Source organism: Pleuronectes platessa, chromosome 10 (genome assembly GCF_947347685.1).
Source record: "Pleuronectes platessa chromosome 10, fPlePla1.1, whole genome shotgun sequence".
Taxonomy (NCBI): Eukaryota; Metazoa; Chordata; class Actinopteri; order Pleuronectiformes; family Pleuronectidae; genus Pleuronectes; species Pleuronectes platessa.
This window is the reverse complement of record NC_070635.1, coordinates 17,464,975-17,488,772: the sequence shown is the minus strand read 5'-3', so window position 1 is coordinate 17,488,772 and position 23,798 is coordinate 17,464,975. Positions and strand designations below refer to the sequence as shown.

Below are 23,798 nucleotides of genomic sequence, written 5' to 3'. Positions count from 1 at the left end.
GGATAGATGTATTACTTTAAAAATACTACTTATACTATGGTAAAATCAAATGTTGGTTCCCAATTCTTATATATAGGTGTGATTGGCGAGGGCCACTTCTGCACTCAACGTGGTTTCACTGAGGTGGTACAGAGCACCGTGCCCTACCTTGTGTCTCTGACCCGCCAGCTCTGGCAGTTGGTCAAGATCAAGATGCTCCCGACACCTGCTAAGTTCCACTACATCTTCAACCTGAGGGACCTGTCCAGGGTCTGGCAAGGCATGCTCAATACCACCTCTGAAGTGATCAACAGTGTCTCGGTGAGTTTACTCACACTATTTGATAGCCTGACCTCTAAAATGACATGTGATGGTAAAACATGGTTAACCTGGCTACATTTCTATCAGAGAAGACAGATTTTTATTCCTTGAGGTTAAAAAGGTATTTACAGAAAAAGAAGCGTAGTACTTCCTTGTACCTAAAGTCAATTGAAAGTTCAGCTGACAATGATGTTATTCTAAATAGGCCTTCCCCATAGATAATAGTAAAATTAAAATACCCAGTCTCCGTTATCGTCTTTTTAATTGAACTGCATTCATATAAGATTGCTGTCAAAGGAGATTAGCCCAAATACCGTCTAGACCTAAAACACCTACAAAAAGATTTGCTGTTTAAGTTTTGTGTGGCAAAATATTTTCCTTGTGAAATTAAAGACACTAGCAGGACTGTAACCACTGAACAGTAAATACATTAAGCCCCAAAATATTGGCCGTTGCCCCCAAAGCCTAATTCGTCAATGGACAATAGCCTAGATTGTGTGGATGTAAACAAAGCAAAGAGGCACATAAAACTTAGAACAGCAGCATAGCACAGTGGGGAATAGAGTACTGTTTAAGAGTCACATTGAGAGCCTGACAGAATGAGCAAAACCCGTACTTATGTAGTAAAGGCACCGTAGTTTACATTATGTATAATATTTACAACATTGGAGGGAGAATTGTTCTTTTTTGTTGTTAGGAAGAATACAAAAAAAACAACTAACATCTGAAATTCTGGTATTGTAAGCTCAATAAATGCTGACGTGGCCAACACCTTGTTGTTTTGTGGCCTCACTGAATAATTAACCACAATGAAATATATCCTCCACCTCAGGCTGCCCGGAGTCCAAACAGGCTCCACACACGTGCTGAGGCTGCCAAATAGGCTCACACTACACTAAACTTATACAAAGATATAACATGCTGTAACGTTCCCAGCCTTCTGTTGGCTGTGTGTGCTCTATCCTACAATCAATATATCGAATCAATGTCCGGCTTAATTATTTTCAGAGTAAGCAAATGGTCCGGTGGGTCTGGGCTCAAAGAATTTTCTTTCCTGATCTGAATCTTGTTTAAAGCCTGTATAAGGACTTTTTAACTGGTTATGAGTGGTCTTATTTTAACATTGCTGCCTCTTTATGACCTAATACAGCAGATGAGGGGATGGGGGGGGGGGGGGGGGGGGGGGGGGGGCTAGACAGGCTTAAGGCTAGGCAGAAGGCTAATACAGAAAATCTTGTTTCCAGGTGTTGATGGAGTTGTGGAAGCACGAGTGCAAACGAGTGATCTCTGACAGATTTACCTTGCCGGAGGACGTGGTGTGGTTCAACAAGACCCTGGCAAAGCTGGTGGAGGAGGAGCTTGGCGAGGAGCACAAGAAAATGGTGGACTGTGGAGTAGACAGTTTCTTTGTCGACTTCCTCCAGGATGCACCCGAACCTACAGGTACTGACGACACTGGTGTTGTTGTTTTCTCGTGTAAAGTACAACTATTTTGTTGCGTCGTAATCGTTTTGATTTGAAATGCTTTTTCCGCCCAGGGGAGGAGGCAGAGGATGCAAACTTTGATATGCCAAAGGTGTACGAGCCTATCGAATCATATGACAGTTTGAAGGAGCGTCTGAACATGTTCCTGGGCCTTTACAATGAGAGCGTCAGGGGCACTGGCATGGACATGGTCTTCTTTCAGGACGCCATGATACATCTGGTCAAGGTACTTAACATATGTGAATGTTTCCCCCTTATCAGTTAGAGACACAAAGACCTATTGCAGGACTCTGTTGGCAGAACCCCATGGCATCGCCACCAGTAATGCACAAAGAGCTGTTCATCTTTTTATTCAGTTCGGGAAAGCTGGACTCAGTACGCCATGCCATTGTAGTGAATGTGCTGTTGTCTAAGTAGACAACTTGGCTTCAGTTGATCCCGTCCTTAAGGATACACATGCCAAGCGTAAAGCTGATAAGATGAATGTCTCCAGAGATATACATTCCAAACACAGACAGACAGAGATTTCTAGAATTAGTAGATAGATGCCCAGGGCTCCTTCCTACTACAAGTGGTCAAATTGTATGTTTGGGTTTCTTTGTGTAGGTGTCACGGATAATTCGGACCCCTGGAGGTAACGCCTTGTTGGTGGGCGTCGGGGGCTCAGGCAAACAGAGCCTGACCCGACTGGCCTCATTCATCGCTGGATACCAGATCTTCCAGATCACACTGTCACGGTAAGGCTCAGCACGGCGGGTGAATACTCGCGCACATGTACTCATGAACACAGTAATTATTGCTCATTCTTATGACCCAACCTTATCTTAATTATAACCTGGTGAAATATGCCATGCGGAGTTTCATGTATGCTGAGAAAACGAGGACTGACAAGTGCTCTGTTTCTCTCAACATGAATACGTCCAGCACAAACCCACCACACTGGGCTGTCGATCAACGTTTTGATTTATACAAATTCAAGGAACATTCTAGCTGCTTTGACAAAATTTCTGCATGATCAACCAGCAAATTAAGCTCTAAACTATATTTGATCGAGGAAATGTGTTTTGCAGTAAATTAGAGTCGTTCTTTATTGAATCATTATTGTAACACATTTTCTATGGTTCATGATTATGACACTGAGTCACTTTAAAGCTCATATATTGTACAATGAATCACTTACTTTCCATAGAGCGGATGTGCTTTGTAATACACAATAACATCTGTTTTCCGTTTGAATTATTATTGTGTTAAGTCGGGACCCAGCGATCTTGCGAACACAGTAGCTGTTTTTTATTTTCACTTAGTATGCCACATTGTTCTGTCTCACTCCCCTAACCTGATAAATGTGTTTTTCTCCCAGCCACCATCACATTTCCCGTTTTCATAATAGATTTGAATGTTTGGCATTAATATGAATGAGGCTCGTGTTTCTCCTGTTGGCTTCAGAGTCCTCTGGAGACAACAGGCACCTCGACTGTGTTCTCCCCACCTTCTTATTTTTCCTCTGTAATCTCTTTTCTCCAACACACAAACATCCCCAGACAAATGCATTTTACATGCACATCCAGTAGAATTACGTCTCCTTTGACTCAAGCACACTCAATCCGACTTTCATCTTCTCACTTTCTTGTTCCTCTTGTGTAAACTGTCCTTTTTCCAATTCTGTCATCCTAACTTCTAATTTTATGCAATCGCCTCTGCCCATTTATCTTCCACTTTTAAATTCATGGTTATTTTTTTTATCTCCCCCTCTCATTTACTCATAACTTATTGAAGGTCACAAACACAAGACAGCAAGGGCAATTTTTGTTTCTTCACCACCTATCAGGTCTTGGAATTCAATCCAATCCAAATGACTTCTGCCATTACGAGGCTGTGAATGTTTTCAGTGCAGCAAATCGTACATTTTATCCATATGATCTAACGATGGATCAAAGGACCAATTTTCCTATTGGTTTCAATTGTCTAGATCTGATTTATCTTTTTAGTGGATACACATTAATGTAATTTTTTAAGAATCACTGTTCCAAGTGAAGTGACACATAATTTGGCAATGCACTGACCTGTTACACGCCACATTAATGAAGTGCAAGAAAATTCATGCATCCCAACTCAAACAACATCCTTTACATATTCAAATGTATTGAAACACTCACGTAGTATACACTCACAAACACAAAGCCCCGCACACTGCACTCTAATTCTCTCTCTGTGTCAGTTTTGTTTGGTCTAAAAATAGCAGAAAAAGGAAAATAATGTATATTTTATGATTTCTGTTTTTTTTGTCAGGTCATACAACACGGCCAACTTGATGGATGACTTGAAGTTTTTATACAGAATAGCTGGCAAGAATGGGGAGGGCATCACCTTCCTCTTTACTGACAACGAAATCAAAGACGAGTCTTTCCTGGAGTACATGAACAACGTCCTGTCATCTGGAGAGGTCAGAGAAAAAGAGGAAGAAAAAAAACTCTGATGGTTGAATGCATGGTTCCCAGCTGTGACACAGGGACGATAGTCATTTATCACTGTGTGTGTGCGTGTGTGTGCGTGTGTGTGCGTGCGTCATGTTGTGTTCATGTGGAAAGATTTGTCACAGCCCCAGTGGCACAGCTGTGCGAGATGCAGTGACGGAATTCTACAGTCGTGTGGTTCAGATGAAAACGAGTACAAAGATGGGTGTGGTCTGAAATGTGAAAACTGATTACGTTACACTGGACTAATTACTAATCACACAACATTGTAGTAATGAGTAATATATTGTTTTTCAAGTTAAACTACATGATACAACATGCAGAGGTTAGTGCATATTGCGGAGAGCAGGAAGTGGTGTTGCAGGCCTGCGTGTGAGAGACAGTGAATCGAGGTGACAGTTGTGAAACAAAAAGTGTGAGCTGTTGGTGTTAGGCTGTTGTTTATGTGAGAGTAACTCAGCAGGTAAAGACATGGTGCTTTCAATTCTTACATCAATAATTAACTAGCAGGGCACTCAAAGAGCAACTTCTTCCTGGAACGCCCAGCCGTGCACTGATGAAAACACATTTAAATTCACCAGGATCCAGTTTTTTATTTAGATCTACACCAAATGACAACATTTATAAATATCATTCCCCTCAACGTTTGTGATTTTTTTATCCTAGCAAGATCCTTGAATATAGAAACATGAAATTTGCTAAATGCTCTATCTCACAAAGTCAAATAAAGTGGAACAATCTTCCTGGATCCTTCCATCAAGTTTTGTGGTAATCTGCTCTGTAGTTTTTTGTAATCTTGCTAATTAATGAACAGACAAACCAAGACTAAATCCTAACCCTCACAGCAGACCTATTTAATGACAGGACTTAACTACACATGTATAAGATTTGAAAATCTTGGCTTAATGGGCTTTGGATGAGGAATCCCAAACTCAGGAATCATTTGCCTGCCCAGACATGCAGTGCTCTCCTGTAAATGTTATTGTGAACAGAAAACAGGTGAAGTTGAGTGCTTCAAATTGTTATTAGTATTGTAGTTATAGAAGTTGTAAGTCTTCTTACTACAAAAAGGCCTAGAAGTTCAAAAAGGCTTGGAATATTTAAATTTTAGGACTATATTGAACAAATACAAATATTTAAAACTGCCCCCTATATTAAACACAGCATCCGCATACATTGAAAAAAGTTTAGTGATGTAGTACAACCATTATTTCGAGCACTTAAATGAACGTGTGTTTCTGTCTTCAGGTGTCCAACTTGTTTGCCCGAGATGAGATGGACGAGATCCTCAGCGAACTCTTCCCCAGTATGAAGCGAGAGTTTCCCAAGCGACCGCCGACCAATGAAAACCTGTATGAGTATTTCATGTCGCGGGTCAGAACAAATCTGCATGTTGTGCTGTGCTTCTCGCCTGTTGGAGAAAAGTTCCGAAACCGGGCGTTAAAGTTTCCAGCACTGATCTCCGGCTGCATCATGGACTGGTTCAGCCGCTGGCCGAAGGATGCTCTTGTTGCAGGTACGTTTCACAGAAAACTAATTCTATGAATACGATATGCCTCTGTTTTTAGCATTTGTTTTTTCACTGTGCATAGTTGGGTCAATGAGTCAAATGTTATGACCATAATGTAAATACCGCATCCTGTAAGCTGTTATCTAATTTCACGCACTCTCACTCTTTGTGTTTTCTCCTATTAATTATTCTCTCTCTCTCTTGCTCCATCCCTCCTTTAGTTTCGGAGCACTTCCTGGCTAGCTATGACATCAAGTGCTCAACCCAGGTCAAAAGTGAGGTAGTCCAGTGTATGGGCTCCTTCCAGGATGGTGTAGCAGAGAAATGTGTGGAATACTTCCAAAGGTGTGTTCTTACATTGTGTATTTATTACATTTGTGAGTTTACTAAAAGAGCTGATAGTCCAAAGATGACAGTAAAGTTTGACAGAGGGACATGAGGAATCAAATGCAACATGATAATGATAATAGGATTATTGCTATGCATTGTCAGACTCAGCCCCAGAACCACTGCCACTGAGGCAGAACAAAATGTTTATTTATTATCGCAGAGGAAATTGTTTTTTAGTTTTTTTAATTCCGCCCAAATGTAGGGTAAGGTTAAGTATAAGCCACTACGTCAACGACTCTCCTTCTTTTTTTAATATGACAGGAAAATAACCAATTGCAATTCATTTTGATCATAGATATCGGCGCGCCACCCATGTCACACCCAAGTCCTACCTGTCCTTCATTCAGGGCTACAAGACCATCTATGGGGAGAAGTTGTCGGATGTCCAGACCCTTGCCGACAGGTAAACACACTGTATTGACTATTTTGAAAAAATACTGTTTACACCTATAACCCCCATGACAAAAGCAAAAAACTTTGTACAGTGTGTACTGTACAATGTCTTTGCTTTTTTAGACCTTGCCCTAAATTGTTCAGGTTTGCAAACTACATCTCTCACAGCTGTCTTTAATGAATGATAATAGTGTGATAAATCTGTTGAAACAGTAGTGTAGTCTTCCTTAGTCACCAAAGTGTGTGACCAGTCAAACGTGATATATCTGCTATTTTTTTTTTATTATGATTTTTATGATTCAAATGATTACAGTAGGTTTAAGAAAGTGAAAACAAAATAACGGTAGTAGGATCCAAGTAGTCAGTCCCGAAGTATTGCAGCCTAATTTTGAAGGCATAAATGACGACATCATATACATTTTTAAATAACATCCCAAATCTCACACCATAGAATTGCTGTATTACTTACTTTTTTAATTATTTTATACCCATTTCTGCTTCTCAGCTGTTGGCTGAGCTAAGTCTTATTGGCAGCTGGTGAGGAGTTGACATTTAGGATTCTGACGAGACGCCGCAAGGCATTCAAGGATGAAACTTTGTTTTCCTGTTGAATAAAGTGCTCTTGTTGCCCAGTTGAACAAAGATTCAGTCAGGATGTCATGTAGCTCTATCAGACCATTTTCTAAAAGATGTTTTCTTTCTCCTCTTTAGGATGAATACTGGTCTCAAGAAGCTGTTGGAGGCCTCAGAGTCAGTGGCAATACTCAGCAAGGAGCTGGAGGTGAAGGAGAAGGAGCTGCAGGTCGCCAATGACAAGGCTGACATGGTAGGTTTCCGGCAGCAGAGTGGTTTCCTTTCCTTCCATGTGTTGTGTGGTACGTCCTTTCACAAGGTGTCTCTTGAGGCAAACAGCTGGCTTTAGTGAGCGGAAAGTTTCAGTGACATTTCAAATTGTTGAATTAACTCCGCAACAGAGTCCCTAATGGGCAATGGTAATGTCACGCTGATTTCTGAGCATTACTTATTCCGCATATGAAAATTGAATTGAACTTTCTAGATGGTAATTACATTTTTTTTTCTGCCAAGAGCGTGTTCCTTCATTTTATATACGCCAGAGTCTTTAAAGTGATAACAAAAACTAATTTCTTTTAAAAACCCAGTTATTATTGTCTTTCTGATAATGACAAAAATACAACAATTGAGATTGTAATGACTCATTGGCCATATTTACCTTTTGTGCATGCGTACAGGTGTTGAAGGAGGTGACAGTCAAAGCCGAAGCAGCAGAGATAGTGAAGAAGGAGGTGCAGAAAGTGAAGGACGTGGCCCAAGCCATCGTTGACAGCATCTGTGCTGACAAGGCCATCGCTGAAAGGAAACTTGAAGCTGCCGAGCCTGCTCTCGCGGAGGCTGAGTCTGCACTGCAGGTATGGTGGTTGAATTTATGATCCACAGTTGTGTCTCCAAAAGACTAAGCCTGCTGCATCATGCAATGCAACTCCTCATGATAATCTGTGCAAGGGCGAGATGTCTGAACACAGGTTTTCCCTATAACATAGCCTGAGGGTTACACAATTGTCGGTATATAGTGTTGAAGAGGTTTAGTTTTAGGCTCTTCTCTTCTGCATTGCTTCAGGGGGCCACTTAGAGTCCTCTGCGACTTGCTTTCTGTAACTACATGCAGGCCCTGCTTGATGCCTTCTCACTTGGGCATGTGCATACAGTACGCAAAGTAAGCCTGGTGCTCTGCGCCTGGAGCTGAGTTGTAATTAAAGCTGTCCTCCTGGGTATGTGTTATCTTCACCGGCAGGCACTTAATTATTTTGTATCTTGACAATGGAAGCCTCAGTTTTCCAAACCAGAAACCCTGGTCAGTGTGATGATGGTCGTGCGTTTTGATTTTAAATACAGCTTTCACAGAGGCTGTTACAGTGGCGAATCTAGGATCTTTTTTATCTGGGCGATAAAGGGACAACAAGTTACACAGACGGGCCAATTATATGTCCATCATCGATGCACAATTCAAGATTCAGGGCTGCACATTAATGCTTTTCATGTTGTTTACTATTAGCTCTACAGCTTTCAGCAAACCCGGGCATTTTGGGTATATTTTTAAATGTATCCCTAGGTTCACCCTGACCCTAATCTCTTGCAGTTAGCTATATAGTTATACAAGGTCACAAGCTTTACACACCGTTGTTGTAAGTCATAGAGTTAAGGTTACTTTTTTTATGACATTTAACCTTAACATTTATACTTAAAAAAAAAGCCTTAGCCCTCCCTTAACTGTTTAAAGGAACAAGTAATTTTAGAAATTCCCCCTCCTGTTTTTGAAAGTTGTGAACATGTCCTCCTTTTATTTGATAAAATATATATCATGAAGGAAATAAGCAGTCAGCACCATGGTTGAATATTTCCTCCTTGACACGGCAGTAAACATATGCCAGTTTGAAAAATAAAGATTCAGACAGCCAGGGGTTTGTGATGTCACAGAAACCGATCCTTTCAGCTTGTGGGCGGGGTTCAGTCGCTGGAAATGGCCCCGCAGCTGCACCTGGGCTGTGAGGGTCGGGGTGGGGCCATATTAGCATATTCATAGATATCAATATGTAATTTTTAAAAGAAAGAAAAGCTTAGTAATGACTGGTGATAATGTGGGTTTAACAAGCTACTGGAGTTTTGACTTTGATGGATTGCTGGCTAGAATCATCATTTGATACATAATAGCAGGAAGATTTATTTTTGTTGGATATAGACCACATTTTATTTTGAAATACCGTGACTGATAAGCTTGGGTGTACGATATATAAAAGTCAAAGGGGACAGGGCTCTTGTCTTACATTTAAGTTGTGGCTGTTGTGCAATTGAACTTGTTTAGCTGATCGTAAACCAGAATTAAGGACCAGAAATATAACACACACTGTCTTTGCGTTTGTGTTGCTTAATGAAAAATGGAAAGTGTCAGACATTACTGAGACATATTCATAAGAAGTCTGCTGGCTGACTCTCTGGTGGGAGATTCCAGCCACTGTTGGGCTGATAAAAACAGAGTGAAATGGAGCAGGGAAGAGACGTCAGAAAGAAGGAAAGTGTGAAGAGGACGTGAGATGAGACGAGCAGGCAGGGGGCCTGATAAGCAGCCAAACAACTCTCCCTGGGACCTTTTCTTTACTCTGCTGCTCTCCCACTAATTTTAATCAGTCCCTTGAGGTGTTTCCCCGTCCCTCTTGGCAGAACTCTCCCCATTCTGATAGAGCTTCTTCGTCATGCTTTCCTTGCTTCCCTAGATGTCTCCTTGTCGGCACCACAGACTTTCTATGCTTTATTTTGTCAAACCGCTTTGTTATAGACGGAGGTAATAAAATAACAAATTGCTATTGCTTTTTGTTATCTTCCATATTTCCCTTCCCTATTACCTAGTGCCAAATAAGTACCATAAGTGGCAACTCTTGTCATCCTGACATTTGGTTTATAGTAATATATATATTAATAACATTGGTGTTTTGATTTTGCTGTACGGTGCACTGAAAACAAGACTAATTAACCCTCAGGCGTCACGGATCTCGATCCATTCATGTGGTTGGTTGAAGACGTCAAAGTGTAAAGACAGAGCAGCATGGAGCGCTCTCAGTCCAAAGGGCTAACTTAAATAATAACTTAAATAACTTGTTTGAATTGACTAAATTCATTAACCAGCATGAACTCAAGTTGTCATTATATTCCTCACTAATCATTCAGATGCACTTAGAGTAAATTCTTCTCCCTCTGTGTCCACCACTCAGACGATCAAACCGGCAGACATCGCCACTGTCCGAACCCTCGGCCGCCCGCCCCACCTCATCATGCGGATCATGGACTGCGTGCTGCTGCTCTTCCGGCGGCACATCAGCCCGGTGAAGATCGACCCAGAGAAGGGCTGCCTCACGCCGTCCTGGCAGGAGTCACTGAAACTTATGACAGCGGGAAACTTCGTGAGCAATCTGCAGGTACACTTGCTCATATATCTAATTGAATTAAGGTGTAGATGCTGCAGAAAGTAATTTCATTAACCACAAGGTTTTTCATTATACTATTGATCACAAAAAAGGCTAAAATCCTTGGACAAGCACAACTGAAGGAGTTGACCTTGTGTTGTATTTTATTCTCTTGTTAATTATGCCATAACATCGAACCAGAAAACATAAAGCTAACATTGTGTCGGTGGTTATTTACCAACATGAAATGATTGCAGGAAACATTACTCAACATTACTCTCCCCAACAATATCCTAGAGTAGTGTATCCTTTTGGTTAAGATGCCACATGCTCTGTACAGCTTACTAATTAGTGAATTGTATAGTGTATTATGCTCACATGCTCACTAATGCTGTTATATAAACTGACCTCAATGCAGTGTGTCTTGTAGGGCACGATCACAAAGTATGTCTAAGTACTTGGTATTTTAATTTAATTACTAACAATGCTGTGATGCTATGTTTTTAAGGTGACTGTATTTTTATTAAATTGATTATATCCATATGTCTAAAGTCGCTGTGAAGCCCTCTTCTGGTCCTGAATTTCACTCCCCCGACAGTCCACAGCTTTTCTTAGTTTTGCCTCAGCTTGTTCCACTTTTCTTTCCCGTCACTGCTACTCCCCCCCCCCCATCCCTTCCATCTCAACTCCCCTGTCATCCTACCCCCCTGCACCAGATCTTTTATCTTACCTTATATCGCCATTATTTTTCATCTTTTTGCTGCCTTGCCTTTTTCTCTTTTTTTGTTTAACACCTCTTTTTTTATTCCTTTTCGTGCTCTTCTTATATTCATCTGCCCCTCATTCTGGCATCGGAGCTGTCCCCCTCCGCTCTGGATTGATTTGTTCTCCTCTTTTTGTTAACACTTTATCTCAGTCTCTGAAACCACCTGTATTTCCCCATGTCCCTCTATCATTTATCCTGCAGCTCTCACTACCTGTTCCCACTCATCTTTATCTCTATCAATCGGTCTTGCTCTTTACTTCATGGTCATTTCTATCCTTCTTTTCTCTGTCATTTCACATCATATTACATGCTTTATTTTTTAGGGGAAATACATGTGTGGAATTACCTTCTTTTTGCACTGACCCGAAAAAGTTCCAGTTCTTTTAACTCAAAGAAATTCTCCCCCCTTGCCCTTGCACTGTCTCAACCTCTCTCTCTCTCTCGTTCTCCCTTGCAGCAATTTGCCAAAGATAGCATTAATGAGGAGATGGTGGAGCTGCTGCTTCCTTATTTCGACATGCCCGACTACACCCTCGAAACAGCCAAGAGGGTGTGCGGTAATGTGGCTGGCCTCGCGTCCTGGACAAAGGCCATGGCCTCCTTCTTCTCCATCAACAAGGAGGTCTTACCCTTGAAGGTAACATGCAGTGCTTGATATCTCACACATTGGCCCTTCTGTAGTAAACACTCTGTAGCTCTAAAACTAGAGTGAGAAAAAATACTTACACTGAGGTTTGCATTGGTTGAGTAGACGTATTGATAATTTGAATCGTCTGACTCTAATGTAAACTAACAGATTTAAATGTCCCCTTACAAACCTGTTGTCATTGCCTAATGAACACATATAACAGCAGTGCACACACACACACAAACACACACACACACACACACACACACACACACACACACACACATTCCCTAGGAGAGTGGTTGTTTTACTCTAGAGAAACCCCAGGCTACATAAACAGTACAGTCGCTGATAAGAAAGCATTTATTTATATTCCCACAATTTGGAAGCAAAAGTATGCTGATGGTCAAGTGTCCCCAAGGGTTCATTAATAAATGGGATGAACATTTTGGGGGATTTTTCAAAAAGAAAAACAACGTTCGTTAACAAGGGTTTTATTTGTATGTGCAAACTGCAGTTTAAAATGAGGATTCTCTCATAATCACATGCCCGTCTGTCGCAGTCAGGACGAATCCAGTTGTTTCTGTGGCCCAATGGACCACAGACCTAAGGCAGGCAGACGTCGGCATGACTGTCTTCTTTGGCTGCGACAGGCATGCAGTCACTCTGATGCACATTAGATTAAACTGTGTATAAGTTCAGTTGGCAATCACAATAATCAGTCTTCAATAACGGGGGACATGCTGTCCTGTAGCTATACTTTTGCATCGCATTCGGCTTGTGATCACCTCTGCCTGCCCTCCTGTCAGTAGTTTGTGTTCATATTACCTGGTTACCCTGCCTCCTTGTTTCAGAGTCTAACTGTCCTTCTTACTTCGACCTCTGCCAAGTCTCATTTTCTCAATTATCTTTTCACCATTCAGTCTCCAGTTTCTTTTTCACATGGCCCATTTTTCTCTTTCACATTTTGGCCATTTATCATCTCCCTTGGTGGCTGTCTTACCTATCGTCCTCTCATTTTCTCCTGGATTCACACACGGACACACATTCTGTTTTTCTCTTACTTTTTGCAACCTCCATGAGAACCCTGCACTTCTCCTCTTTGATCATGACCTTTTGCCTTAGTGTGGGACCCAGCCTGGAGAATTGATTTTCTGGTTTCCAGCTCAGTGTTGGCCTCCCTCTAAGCTGGCCGGCCAGACTTCCAGACATAGATACAGTTGGACAGAAAGACGGGCCCAGAGACGGGAAGGGATTACTGTTAAATAAATGCTCCAAACCTCTTTTTCCCCAGGACGCCCAGTCACACATAAACACACAAACACACACACACACACACACACACACACACACACACACACACACACACACACACACACACACACACACACACACACACACACACACACACACACACACACACACACACACACTCACACACACACACACAAACACACGCACTTAGACATACTTGCAGCTTACTTTTCTGTAAATCTCTGTCTCTAAACGTATTGCACAGCTTTCCCCACAACCCAGCTCTACCCAGAGAATAACCTTTCTGCTTTTCCTCTGTTGACCTCAGCCTCCCTCACCCTTCTCATCAACCTTTACTCGCTGTATATTTCCAGTTCCTCTCTATCCCCAATTGCTACTTGTTAATCTCTGTTCTCGCATCTCCAGTTTGACTCCCGAAGCTGCGAGTCCCTACATCTGCACCTGTGACATCTTACAAAAGAAAATCAATTTCTTACCTTTTCACCTCCATTTTATTGTTTTTTCCAATGCGTTTAATCTTCAGCTATGTATAAGTGAATTTCACGCAAAAAATGCTTTTCCTTTTGCTCTGTAGACGGATGCTGTTGCAATTCATGTTCACAATACCACACAGACTCCTACCGCCTTTTCTCTCTAATCAACCCCATCCTCATCTGCTCTTTCTTCTCCTTGTTCCTTTCTCTGCCACTGTCTCTCTGAGAACTGACCTTAACCCTGCAGGCTATTATGTGCAATCACAGATTATCTCTTTCTCCCACCATCCCTCCCTGTTTCTTCTAGGCAAACTTGGCAGTACAGGAGTGTCGTCTGATCTCAGCTAATACGGACCTGCAGACGGCTCAGGCTGAGCTGGATGCCAAGCAGGCAGAGCTGGATTTGGTGACGGCAATGTATGAAAATGCCATGGCGGAGAAACAGGTCAATAGTTTTTACTTTACATCTGTGAAATATGTCTCGAAATGTCACACACAAATATATAATATAATATACAGTATGTGGTTGAAGAACATCTGAAACAACTGTTGGATCATGTGAAAGCAAATTAATTATTTAAGGTGTGTTGCTGCTTCTACACCTGGAATTACACACCATTTTAACAGGGTTTCTGTGGGATCTCAAAAAGTCCTAAAAAGGTTTAAATATCACGTACTAGGTCTAAAATAGGTTTAAGTAGATCGTTATTATGCCAACCATTTACTGTTATTTCCGAGGTGCCTTAAAATGAGTTTTTATTTTAAGTGAAATTATTTGGTACAAGCAAGACCAACATGGACCTGATAATTTTGCCTACAAACATTATTTATCTCAGTAGGCTCTGCTTGGATGTGGCAAGTTGGTTATGGGTAAGTGTAAGTCAATCTGGGATGCTGTTATATCTTTTATTCATGATGGTTTACAAAAGGTTTAAAAGTTTCATGCTGAAACCTGCAGAAACACTGCTAAGCTAGATCTGCACCAACCGGTGACAACTATTCATTTTAAATTAATGTATGAACAGCAGACATTATCTTCGGCAACTGGACATCTAGTGTTAGTCTGTTCTAGCGACTAACATTTTCAATTACAGTATAATTACAATTTAAATTATGCTTAGCTGACTGTTAATAGCGCGGCAGTGCACTACTTAGCCTGGATCCAAACTGGTGATCCAATTTCCTTTGTGATTCACTTATATCTGACGCTTACAGCTGCTTTATTGATTCAGCTCATAATTTCCTGGAAGAATCTGTTCTTTTGCAGGAGCAAGGATTTCTTAACTTAAAGTGTATTTAATAGACTTTAAAAACAAGAATATTTTGCCCTTAAGGATAATAAAATGTCGTGAAAAATCGTAAAAAGAAATTCGGGATCACTTTCCTAAACTAATTCACCTGTACATATTTGTAACTAAGCTTATCCTCTCTATTTATGACCATGCTGTGAGTCTTGAAAATGTAGGGAAGAAAAGTTTAACTTAGCCTGAAGTGCTGCTTATGCAATTTTCACAATATATTGTTTTATGCTACTATGTTTTATGCTAATGTCACCAAATGAGCTGTAAACTGAAACCTCAGAAAAGAATGTTCTGTTTCTGTCTGTGAGTGCAGAGTTAGGTTTGTGAGTTTGTCTAGTCTGTCTGTGTGTATTTCAACATCAGAACTATCTGTTCTTGGACACATAACAGCATATAAATGAAACAATATTTGCATCAGCACTCCCTGATTAGGAAATCAGGCCGGTCCAAGTTGACTCTTTTTATAATAATTTTGTGATTAAGACTAAGGACTAGTGTTCATCTCCTGGGACCGGAGAGAAGATTGAAGGCCTTTCTTAATTAAGAGAAAGCCCCAAACCAGACAGTCTTTATTGATGACTTTATTGCTCTTGGACAAACAACCTCATTATTGCCTGTGAACAGGTGATGAAGAGATAATTGTGATTAAAGGCTGACAGAGGCCTTTGCAATTTAAAAAAAGAAGGAAAAATTACATGGGTAGGCAGATTGGACAAATGTTATGATGGAGAATGCAAATACACTCTTCCACCAGGGGTCGAGGGTCCTGAGCCAAGTGACCTGCAGGGGGCACAAGGAGGAACACATCAAAAAGTGATAAAGACAATATATGATAAATAGTTGTCATCTTTTTACCAATTTCACGGGGATAAAAAACAATCAAGTCACAAAGGATAGTAGATTATTTCAATTTTGAATTATGAACATTGTCCATATAAGTGGCACGGTTGGGCTAGAGTCACATGGACTGAAGGATGGATTGACGAAGTGGCCCGTTAACCCACTGACCTGTTTAACCGACCTCCCTTCCCACCAGACACTGCTGGAGGATGCTGATCGATGCCGGCGCAAGATGCTGACGGCGTCCACTCTCATTAGTGGCCTCGGCGGCGAGAAAGAGCGATGGACGGAGCAGAGCAAAGAGTTCGCTTCACAAATCACACGCCTTGTCGGTGAGTGTAACTGCTTCACTGTCACTCTTTCACGCAACGGAATAATTAATAATCTGTCATTAAGAGCATTGATTTGTTTTTGTGATTTATGGACTGTCCTTACATTACCAACAATTTGTTTATGTTTTTTTACATGTAACTACTAATGTGCTCTTAATAGAATACAATATCCTATATCAATACCAATGTCGGACTCTATTATCATAACCTGCAACAGCATTTCTTCCACAATTTGCTGTTTCTTGATTGTGTTGAGTTTTTTGTCTGTATTTAACAGTAGTTGCACGTATTGTGTATTTAACACTTATCACTCCTTGTTCCAGGCGATGTTCTTCTAGCCACAGCGTTCCTCTCGTACTCCGGCCCCTTCAATCAAGAGTTCCGTAATCTGCTACTGAATGACTGGCAGCAGGAGTTGAAGCAGCGTCACATCCCATTTGACGTCAATATCAATCTGACTGATCTGCTCATCGACACACCTACTGTTACTGAGTGGAACCTGCAGGTCAGTGGTCTGTTGTGGTAACTTTACACTGAAGTGCGCACTAATGTTGTACAAACAGTATGTGATTTATGCTGTATGGTGTTGATCTAGTTTGTAGGATATGAGTTAGCATGTAGCATTTGCAGGATTTTTTACTCAAACCATTACAATTACAATTGTGTTTGCATACATCTCAGAAAATGAACCAGCATAATCACCAAAATCAGGCCTTGCTGGCCATTCTATAGTCACTTCTGAGGACCAAGTGTGACCGAGCCTTTTCTGTCAGGGCTCTCAAACTTTGGAACAATCCTTATCCTCTTTGAAAATCACTTTTATGCAACTTTTTTGTGGTTTCTCATAAATTGAGGTTTGAATTAACCGTTTTTTTTTTCTTTACTCTTAAATCTTTTACAATGCGTAAAGTGTCTTTACTTTTTCATCCATTTACAATGTTTATAACATATCTATAACATTTTTATTCTCATATTTCTTCCCTAAAGTTGTTTGATCTTCTGCTTTGTTTCCTTTAGTTCTTAATTTTTAACTTGTTAAGCACCTTGTAACTGTGTTTTTAAAAGGGGCTATTTGAATAAGGTTTATTATTATTTAAAAAGTTTTGTATGTTTTTTATATCAACACCACATATGGTAGTTGCCTGACTCAGGTTCATATATCATCGGTGATAGCTGAGCTTCTTTAAAAGATGAATAAACACACTCATCATTTAACTGTTTCACTTCTACAAAACCAATGCTCAAATAAGCGTTTAAACCTCACAAGTCATGTGTTTGTCGTCTTGCAGGGTCTCCCCAGTGATGACCTTTCCATTCAGAACGGCATCATTGTCACCCAAGCCACACGGTTCCCGCTCCTCATCGACCCACAGACGCAGGGAAAAACCTGGATCAAGAACAAGGAGGCCAGCAATGAGTTGCAGGTTTGGGATCAAATTTTTTTAATCTTTACCGTTCCTCCATCAGGCCATCTGCATTTTTTTTAACCTTAGAATGTGATGTTTGATTAGTTTGGATAGTCACAACATGCAGATTGAGGCTGACCTTCGAAACGCTTAGGTTGGATGACGGAGCAGTCAAATGTGTGGGTCCTTCATTTAACAGAAACGGATGCCTCCCGGGTTTCTGTTTTATAGATGAAGACAAATGTGATTGCTGCTCAGTTGAGGTGTTGAGGTGATTTAATTATAATCTCAACACCACTTTCATCTCAGTGTTGCACGGTCACGCATACGTAAATGTCGGCGAACGATTATTGTCTCCAGAGGCCAATTAGGTATACTCGCTGAATGTGGGCAGCGCAGGATGTGACGCACACAGAAATCTGTTGTGTGGTCTGTGGTCTTCTTACATACATACCAGTCTCACTACCCAAATAAATAACCAAATATCATGTCCGACATCATGTAATGGCTGGTTCGACACAGGCAAACTCAGGGTGTCCTCCCTATTGGTTCTCAATTAAAACTACTGCCTATGACAGCCAATTGCGGTCAACAACAGAAACATTGATGTTGTTGGTTGAGGCTTTTGTGTCCCTGATCAAACTTCACCAATTTGAATTCTAATTGCGGATTTGCTTTGCAAGGAGAAGTCAATGTTTTATTCGACCCTTAGCTTGCACTGAACAGAAGTGAATTTGAGATGAAGGTTTACTACTGCTACATTCGACTGTGTCTGACCGTTGGCTTACACCCCCTCCCTGCACTGATATATCCAAAGAGGTGGGGTCTGGGCCACTGCATCAATGTTGAGAAATGCTGTGTTCATCTTGTAATTTGTGGTTTACTTGTCTGACCCCAGATCACCTCATTGAACCACAAGTACTTCAGGACCCATCTGGAGGACGCTTTGTCTCTTGGGCGTCCTCTTCTGATTGAGGACGTTGGGGAGGAGTTGGACCCAGCACTCGATAACGTCCTTGAGAAAAACTTCATCAAATCCGGCTCCACTTACAAGGTAACGTGGCAGAAATAACCCTTCACACACCCTCATGTTCCAGGTATATGTTTTTTTTTGTACCGTGGTGAGATGAGTGTGAAAGGGGCAGGTGTGTCTTGAGCGCTGGTGGGAGGCATGATGGGACTTGGCCTGCTCCCTCCTGCCATGCCAGCTGTCACACCTATGCTGACGCAGGTTGATAAGTTCAGATGTGGGAGAAGGAGCCTGCTAACAGACGCAGCACAACATGGGTGGTGCTGGCTGTAGGTGGAGAGGGTCTTTAGCTTCTCTGATCACGCCAGCTGGAGCACCTTTACACTGACAGGGGACAGATTCAAATATGGTCATTGCACTCCAACTGATTACCACCATGGCAGGTCTAATAAGAGTTATAATGAGAGAGAAACCCATTGAAAAAAAGAAACGTATAGTATACTTCTATAGAGGTTCAAACCAGCCTCGTGAAACTACATTTCCTGTTGATGGGAAATTAAATTTAATAATGATTGTCCTCCCGGGTAAATGGCTTTTGCTTTTGCTCTTTTCATTTTGGGTGGTAAACGGACCACTCTCTGTCTCAGCATCCTAATATCCTTTAATGTTCCGTTGCAGTTAGGTATTTTTGATTTGGAAAATTGGAGGGCATGGTTTGAATGGTTCTGCATTTTATTAAGCCAAAATGACAACCCAGAAGCAGCCATTAGGATTTGGAGTCTGGTTATTAACAGGAAATTCAAAATTGTCCATGACAAGAAATCACCAAATTGGTCTCTCTGCCAATAAATTGGTTTGAATTTCCCAAAAAGCGTTTTTTATTGCACATATAAGGATGTCTTATCTGGCTTTCTTGTAAAGCTTAGAGCAATCATGTCCATAGAACTCAGTTAAGAGGTCAGTGGAAATGCCTTTTTGTCGAAATGCTCTAATCCAGACAACCATGAACTTAATTTACCACACTGGATGTCACAACAAGGATGACACACACAGACGGTCGTGGATGGCATGACATTGATTCATATACTGGAAATTTACCCTAAGCTTAACCATAGTTACTTGCCTCACTCTAAACCTAACCTTAACCTTAACCTTAACCTAAACCATTATCCTAAACTTAACCTAACTTTAAAACATGTCTTCACCTTAACATGAAATGAATGATACTGTGGGGACTTGCTTTTTGTCCCCATAAGGAAGACAAGTCCCCATAATGTAATGTCCCCAAATCATGAGTGAAACCTGGACCACAAACCAACCGTGCACTAAACTAAATCCTACAGTTTGTTAAAAGGTTGTTATAAATATGTGAAAGTCTGCTTACAAGCATTTCTGTCTCTCTCATTATCACCTCTCAGCTCGTGGCTCTGGCAGATGCTAGTTATCCAGCAGCTGCCTCCCTCTGTCTCACGCATACATCAAACAAACACACAGACACATACGTTGGGATTTAGTACATGCAGAGAAACTTACAAACACTCACACCCCGTGGTGCTTGAAGTAAGCCTGCCTTACTTCAAGCACTCAAAAAGAGTCTCCTGGCTACTTGAAAAGAGGCCCAGACTGATCTGCGTTCTCCCCCGTGTCTCCGCCCCCCCACTGCCTCCTGAACATGCTTCATTTCTATTAATATCTTGGTGTGAGGAGGAAGTGAACGTGCCTGCGCCCAACAGCTCCAGGGAGAAACCGGCTGATGGATAATTAGACGTTATACTGTCATGAGTAATTAACCACTGATCAGAGCAAACACAAGCAGACAAAGGGAAACATATACACACACAGGAAATGTTTTCGCAGCTGTATCTGCAGGGCGTCAGATTGCTGACACCGGCATACCTTATCATGGTCCTCAGCAGAGCTTACTCATTCGTTTTCAGTGATGTGTGGAGTCCACTTTAATGGGGCTGTCGTGACAAATGTGTGGTTATGTGTAAAGTCTTGTAGAAAAGATCTGGGTGAATAATAACTTCCCTCCACATGTTTCTCCATAATGTGCATGTGCTTTTCAAACGTATACTTATATTTTCAGTGGAAGAATATAGTCAAAATGTCAAGATTAAAGTTCAACTCAATCACAGACTTTTGCATTCTGAGAATAACATTAAATGTTGAGAATAACGTCAATGGTGGTCCATCAAATCCAGTTAGAGGAGTGACGGACAGCTATGCAAGAAGCCATTTTGTTCCATATGCCCAAACATGCGTGGTCTCTTAGACACAATTAGAAAATCCAAATACCAATCACCACATTTTGTTCATGTGCTAAAAGATAACGAGGAAGAACAATTTCAGTTTATCTACACAAGGCAATTTGCAGAGGCAGACATAGTGATGTATTCTTAAAAGCTCAACTGAAGATTTGATATAAATTGAGAAAGAAATAATCTCTGTTTAACTCAAGGTTATTCTCAAACTGCCAAAAGCTTTCTCTTCTAATCTTTCCCTAATATACGGCCCTCATACTCCTCCATAAATTGTTTGTGCTTTCTATTTTGGTACTGTGCTGTTAATATACAATGGTTAACTTCCCAACTGGTAATGAATATGTATCTATGACACTCTGTTCGCAGGTGAAAGTGGGAGACAAAGAGGTGGACGTGATGAACAATTTTAGGTTATATGTCACCAGCAAGCTGCCCAACCCGGCGTACACCCCCGAAATCAGTGCTCGTACCTCCATCATCGACTTCACCGTCACCATGAAAGGACTGGAGGACCAGCTCCTAGGCAGGGTCATCCTCACAGAAAAACAGGTACACAAAATGACATCCAGTCTATATATATATGTTTTAGCAATTTATTTAAATTAGGATGTGACTTAGGATATTCTTCCATGGTTCCCCCGGATGTTTACAGAATGTTTCCGCAGATAGAACGTACCACAGAAAAACATACATGTAAATGTAGATCTGTAGATAGGTTCTTATGGCCCTATCAACCATGTTGCGCTTTAGACATAGAGTAAAGAAAAAATACACATCCTGATGCACATATGTACCGATACCAAATATACACAGAAGAACAACAAAAGTCTTCATTCCTTTATTTGGGGAAATGTGAGGAGCATTTAAACCACATCTCATGAAAACCTGCCACATGAAAGCCAGACACGGTGGTGTTTGTGAAGATATGTGTTAAGTCCAGCATTATAATTGATTTTAAAGCACATCTGTTCAACATGTGACTGTTGTGCTGTATACAGCAGCATGTAAATGATAGTGGCATCAGCCTCACCACTAATAAACAAATAAATAACAAATAACATTTATTATCGGTGAATCTGCTGCTCAATTCCACGATGTAAAACATTTTTTGAATTGAATTATCCCATGGCCAGTTTCATTTGTATGTGTTTTTATGAAACTAGGAACTGGAGAAGGAGAGGACAGACCTGTTGGAGGATGTGACAACTAACAAGAGAAAGATGAAGGAGTTGGAGGACAACCTCCTCTACCGACTGACCAGCACACAGGCAAGAAAACACATGTCAAACTGTGATATATCTCAAAAGCTAATTTTTTACATTTTAATTTGTTTATTTATTTCATGAGGGATTTTTCCATTTTTATACATTTTCTGATTTGCAAATGTCTCTCTGTGTAGGGTTCACTGGTGGATGATGAAAGTCTGATTGTTGTCCTCAACAACACCAAACAAACGGCTGAAGAAGTCACTAAGAAATTACAGATTGCTGCAGAGACTGAGATTCAGATCAACAGCGCCAGGGAGGAGTACCGACCTGGTAAGTCACCTAACGATAACAAAACCATTTTTTACCGAGCGTCTGCTGTGTTTCTCTCAATGTTCAATCAGATTAAAGTAAGTAATTTAGCTTAAGCAATAGGTTCAAGACAAAATGTCCCCACAACACGTATATCTTTCTTTATTATAGAGTTAGTTTATACAGTTGTTGAAGTTTGTTATTAAACTTCATCATTAGTTTTTTGGATCATTCACGTTTTAAAGAGAGTGTGTGATGGGACTTTGTCTTTTTCATGAATGAACTCTTCAAGAACTCAAATACAAACATGTGCTTCAACAAACACACTTCCTTTGCCCCTTGCGATTGTTGTGTTTGTGTGTTTTTCAGTGGCCACCAGGGGCAGCATCCTGTACTTCTTGATCACTGAAATGAGCATGGTGAATGTCATGTACCAGACATCTCTGAAGCAGTTCCTGGGAATTTTTGACCGTTCTCTGGCGAGGTGAGAACACTCTCTCTGTATTTCTTTCTTTTTCCCATAGATATGGAATTTAATCTACACACCTTTGATGATACACACATAACATTTAATTTTCTACAGGAAGGGATTTTGTGCAGTCAGCTTTTGTCTAACAAAGCTGTCCCACAATTGTCAGTTATATTTGCTAAATGTCCTACACAGAAACTACAATAGCAAACAGATATGGCCGCGGTAGTAAGTTTTGTAACATGGTTTATTTTGTTGTTTAAAATACATGGGAAGTTGTGAGTGTAACATTCATAATTTGGTGCTTTCATGGTGACAATTGGGGGAAGTGTGTCTTGTACTTGATCAGGTGTTAAATGACAATAGTGACGCCTACCTGGTCTGTATTAATAGCTCTTGGGGCTAAACACCTTTTCAATCACTAAAATCTATGCTTTTGCTGATGTGCCTACACATGTACAATTCTTAATACACTTACAAATGTCGTGCCATTACAGAATTTTACATGTTTACAAATGTAATTATGCACACACAAATAGATACTCTGTAAACCATACAAATAATATAAAACAATAGCGATATGCTTATTGTTCTCACATAATTCACAGTGACCAAGCGCCACAGACATCCTGAGCCTCACAGTCAGTGCTCTGTCAATCTGAACACCATGTGATCCCTACTCCACATTTGATTCGTAGGAGTCACTGTTACAGTTTAGACCAGTGGTCTTCAACAGGGGGTCCGCGGGGGTACTGCAGGGGGGTCGCAACATTTTTAGGGCCCGAGCACCGAATGGTGAGAGGCCCTATTGAAATTGTAGGCATTATTCTTATTATTATTCTTATTATTCTCCGAACAATGAATTGGCTTTTTGAGGGCTTCAACGTGCTCAAAAAGTTTTTAAACTTTCCAGTAAATTAGAGAGTGGTGAAAATTTACGTATTCTGGAGTATTTGGAAATGGGCGTGGCAAAATGGCTCTACAGCGCCCCCTGGAACCAGCCCCTAGGTTTCCACATAACGGATTTTCAT

The 23,798-nt window shown here is 40.9% G+C and overlaps 1 protein-coding gene across 3 annotated transcripts in view; it reads left to right on the top strand.

Annotated features, from left to right (window-relative positions):
• The window catches only part of dnah5 (dynein, axonemal, heavy chain 5), an 86,329-nt gene that overhangs the window by 40,740 nt on the left and 21,791 nt on the right, over positions 1–23,798 (top strand). For all 3 annotated transcript variants that reach the window (XM_053432756.1, XM_053432754.1, XM_053432757.1), the window contains 21 exons: positions 77–300; positions 1,545–1,743; positions 1,839–2,011; positions 2,392–2,522; positions 4,075–4,228; positions 5,508–5,775; positions 5,991–6,114; positions 6,455–6,562; positions 7,264–7,378; positions 7,803–7,979; positions 10,335–10,538; positions 11,750–11,929; positions 13,976–14,113; positions 16,006–16,141; positions 16,465–16,646; positions 17,431–17,565; positions 18,446–18,601; positions 21,148–21,330; positions 21,945–22,049; positions 22,181–22,319; positions 22,668–22,782. In XM_053432756.1, coding sequence (XP_053288731.1) covers positions 77–300; positions 1,545–1,743; positions 1,839–2,011; positions 2,392–2,522; positions 4,075–4,228; positions 5,508–5,775; positions 5,991–6,114; positions 6,455–6,562; positions 7,264–7,378; positions 7,803–7,979; positions 10,335–10,538; positions 11,750–11,929; positions 13,976–14,113; positions 16,006–16,141; positions 16,465–16,646; positions 17,431–17,565; positions 18,446–18,601; positions 21,148–21,330; positions 21,945–22,049; positions 22,181–22,319; positions 22,668–22,782 — 3,346 coding nt within the window. The remainder of the gene's footprint in view (positions 1–76; positions 301–1,544; positions 1,744–1,838; positions 2,012–2,391; positions 2,523–4,074; positions 4,229–5,507; positions 5,776–5,990; positions 6,115–6,454; positions 6,563–7,263; positions 7,379–7,802; positions 7,980–10,334; positions 10,539–11,749; positions 11,930–13,975; positions 14,114–16,005; positions 16,142–16,464; positions 16,647–17,430; positions 17,566–18,445; positions 18,602–21,147; positions 21,331–21,944; positions 22,050–22,180; positions 22,320–22,667; positions 22,783–23,798) is intronic.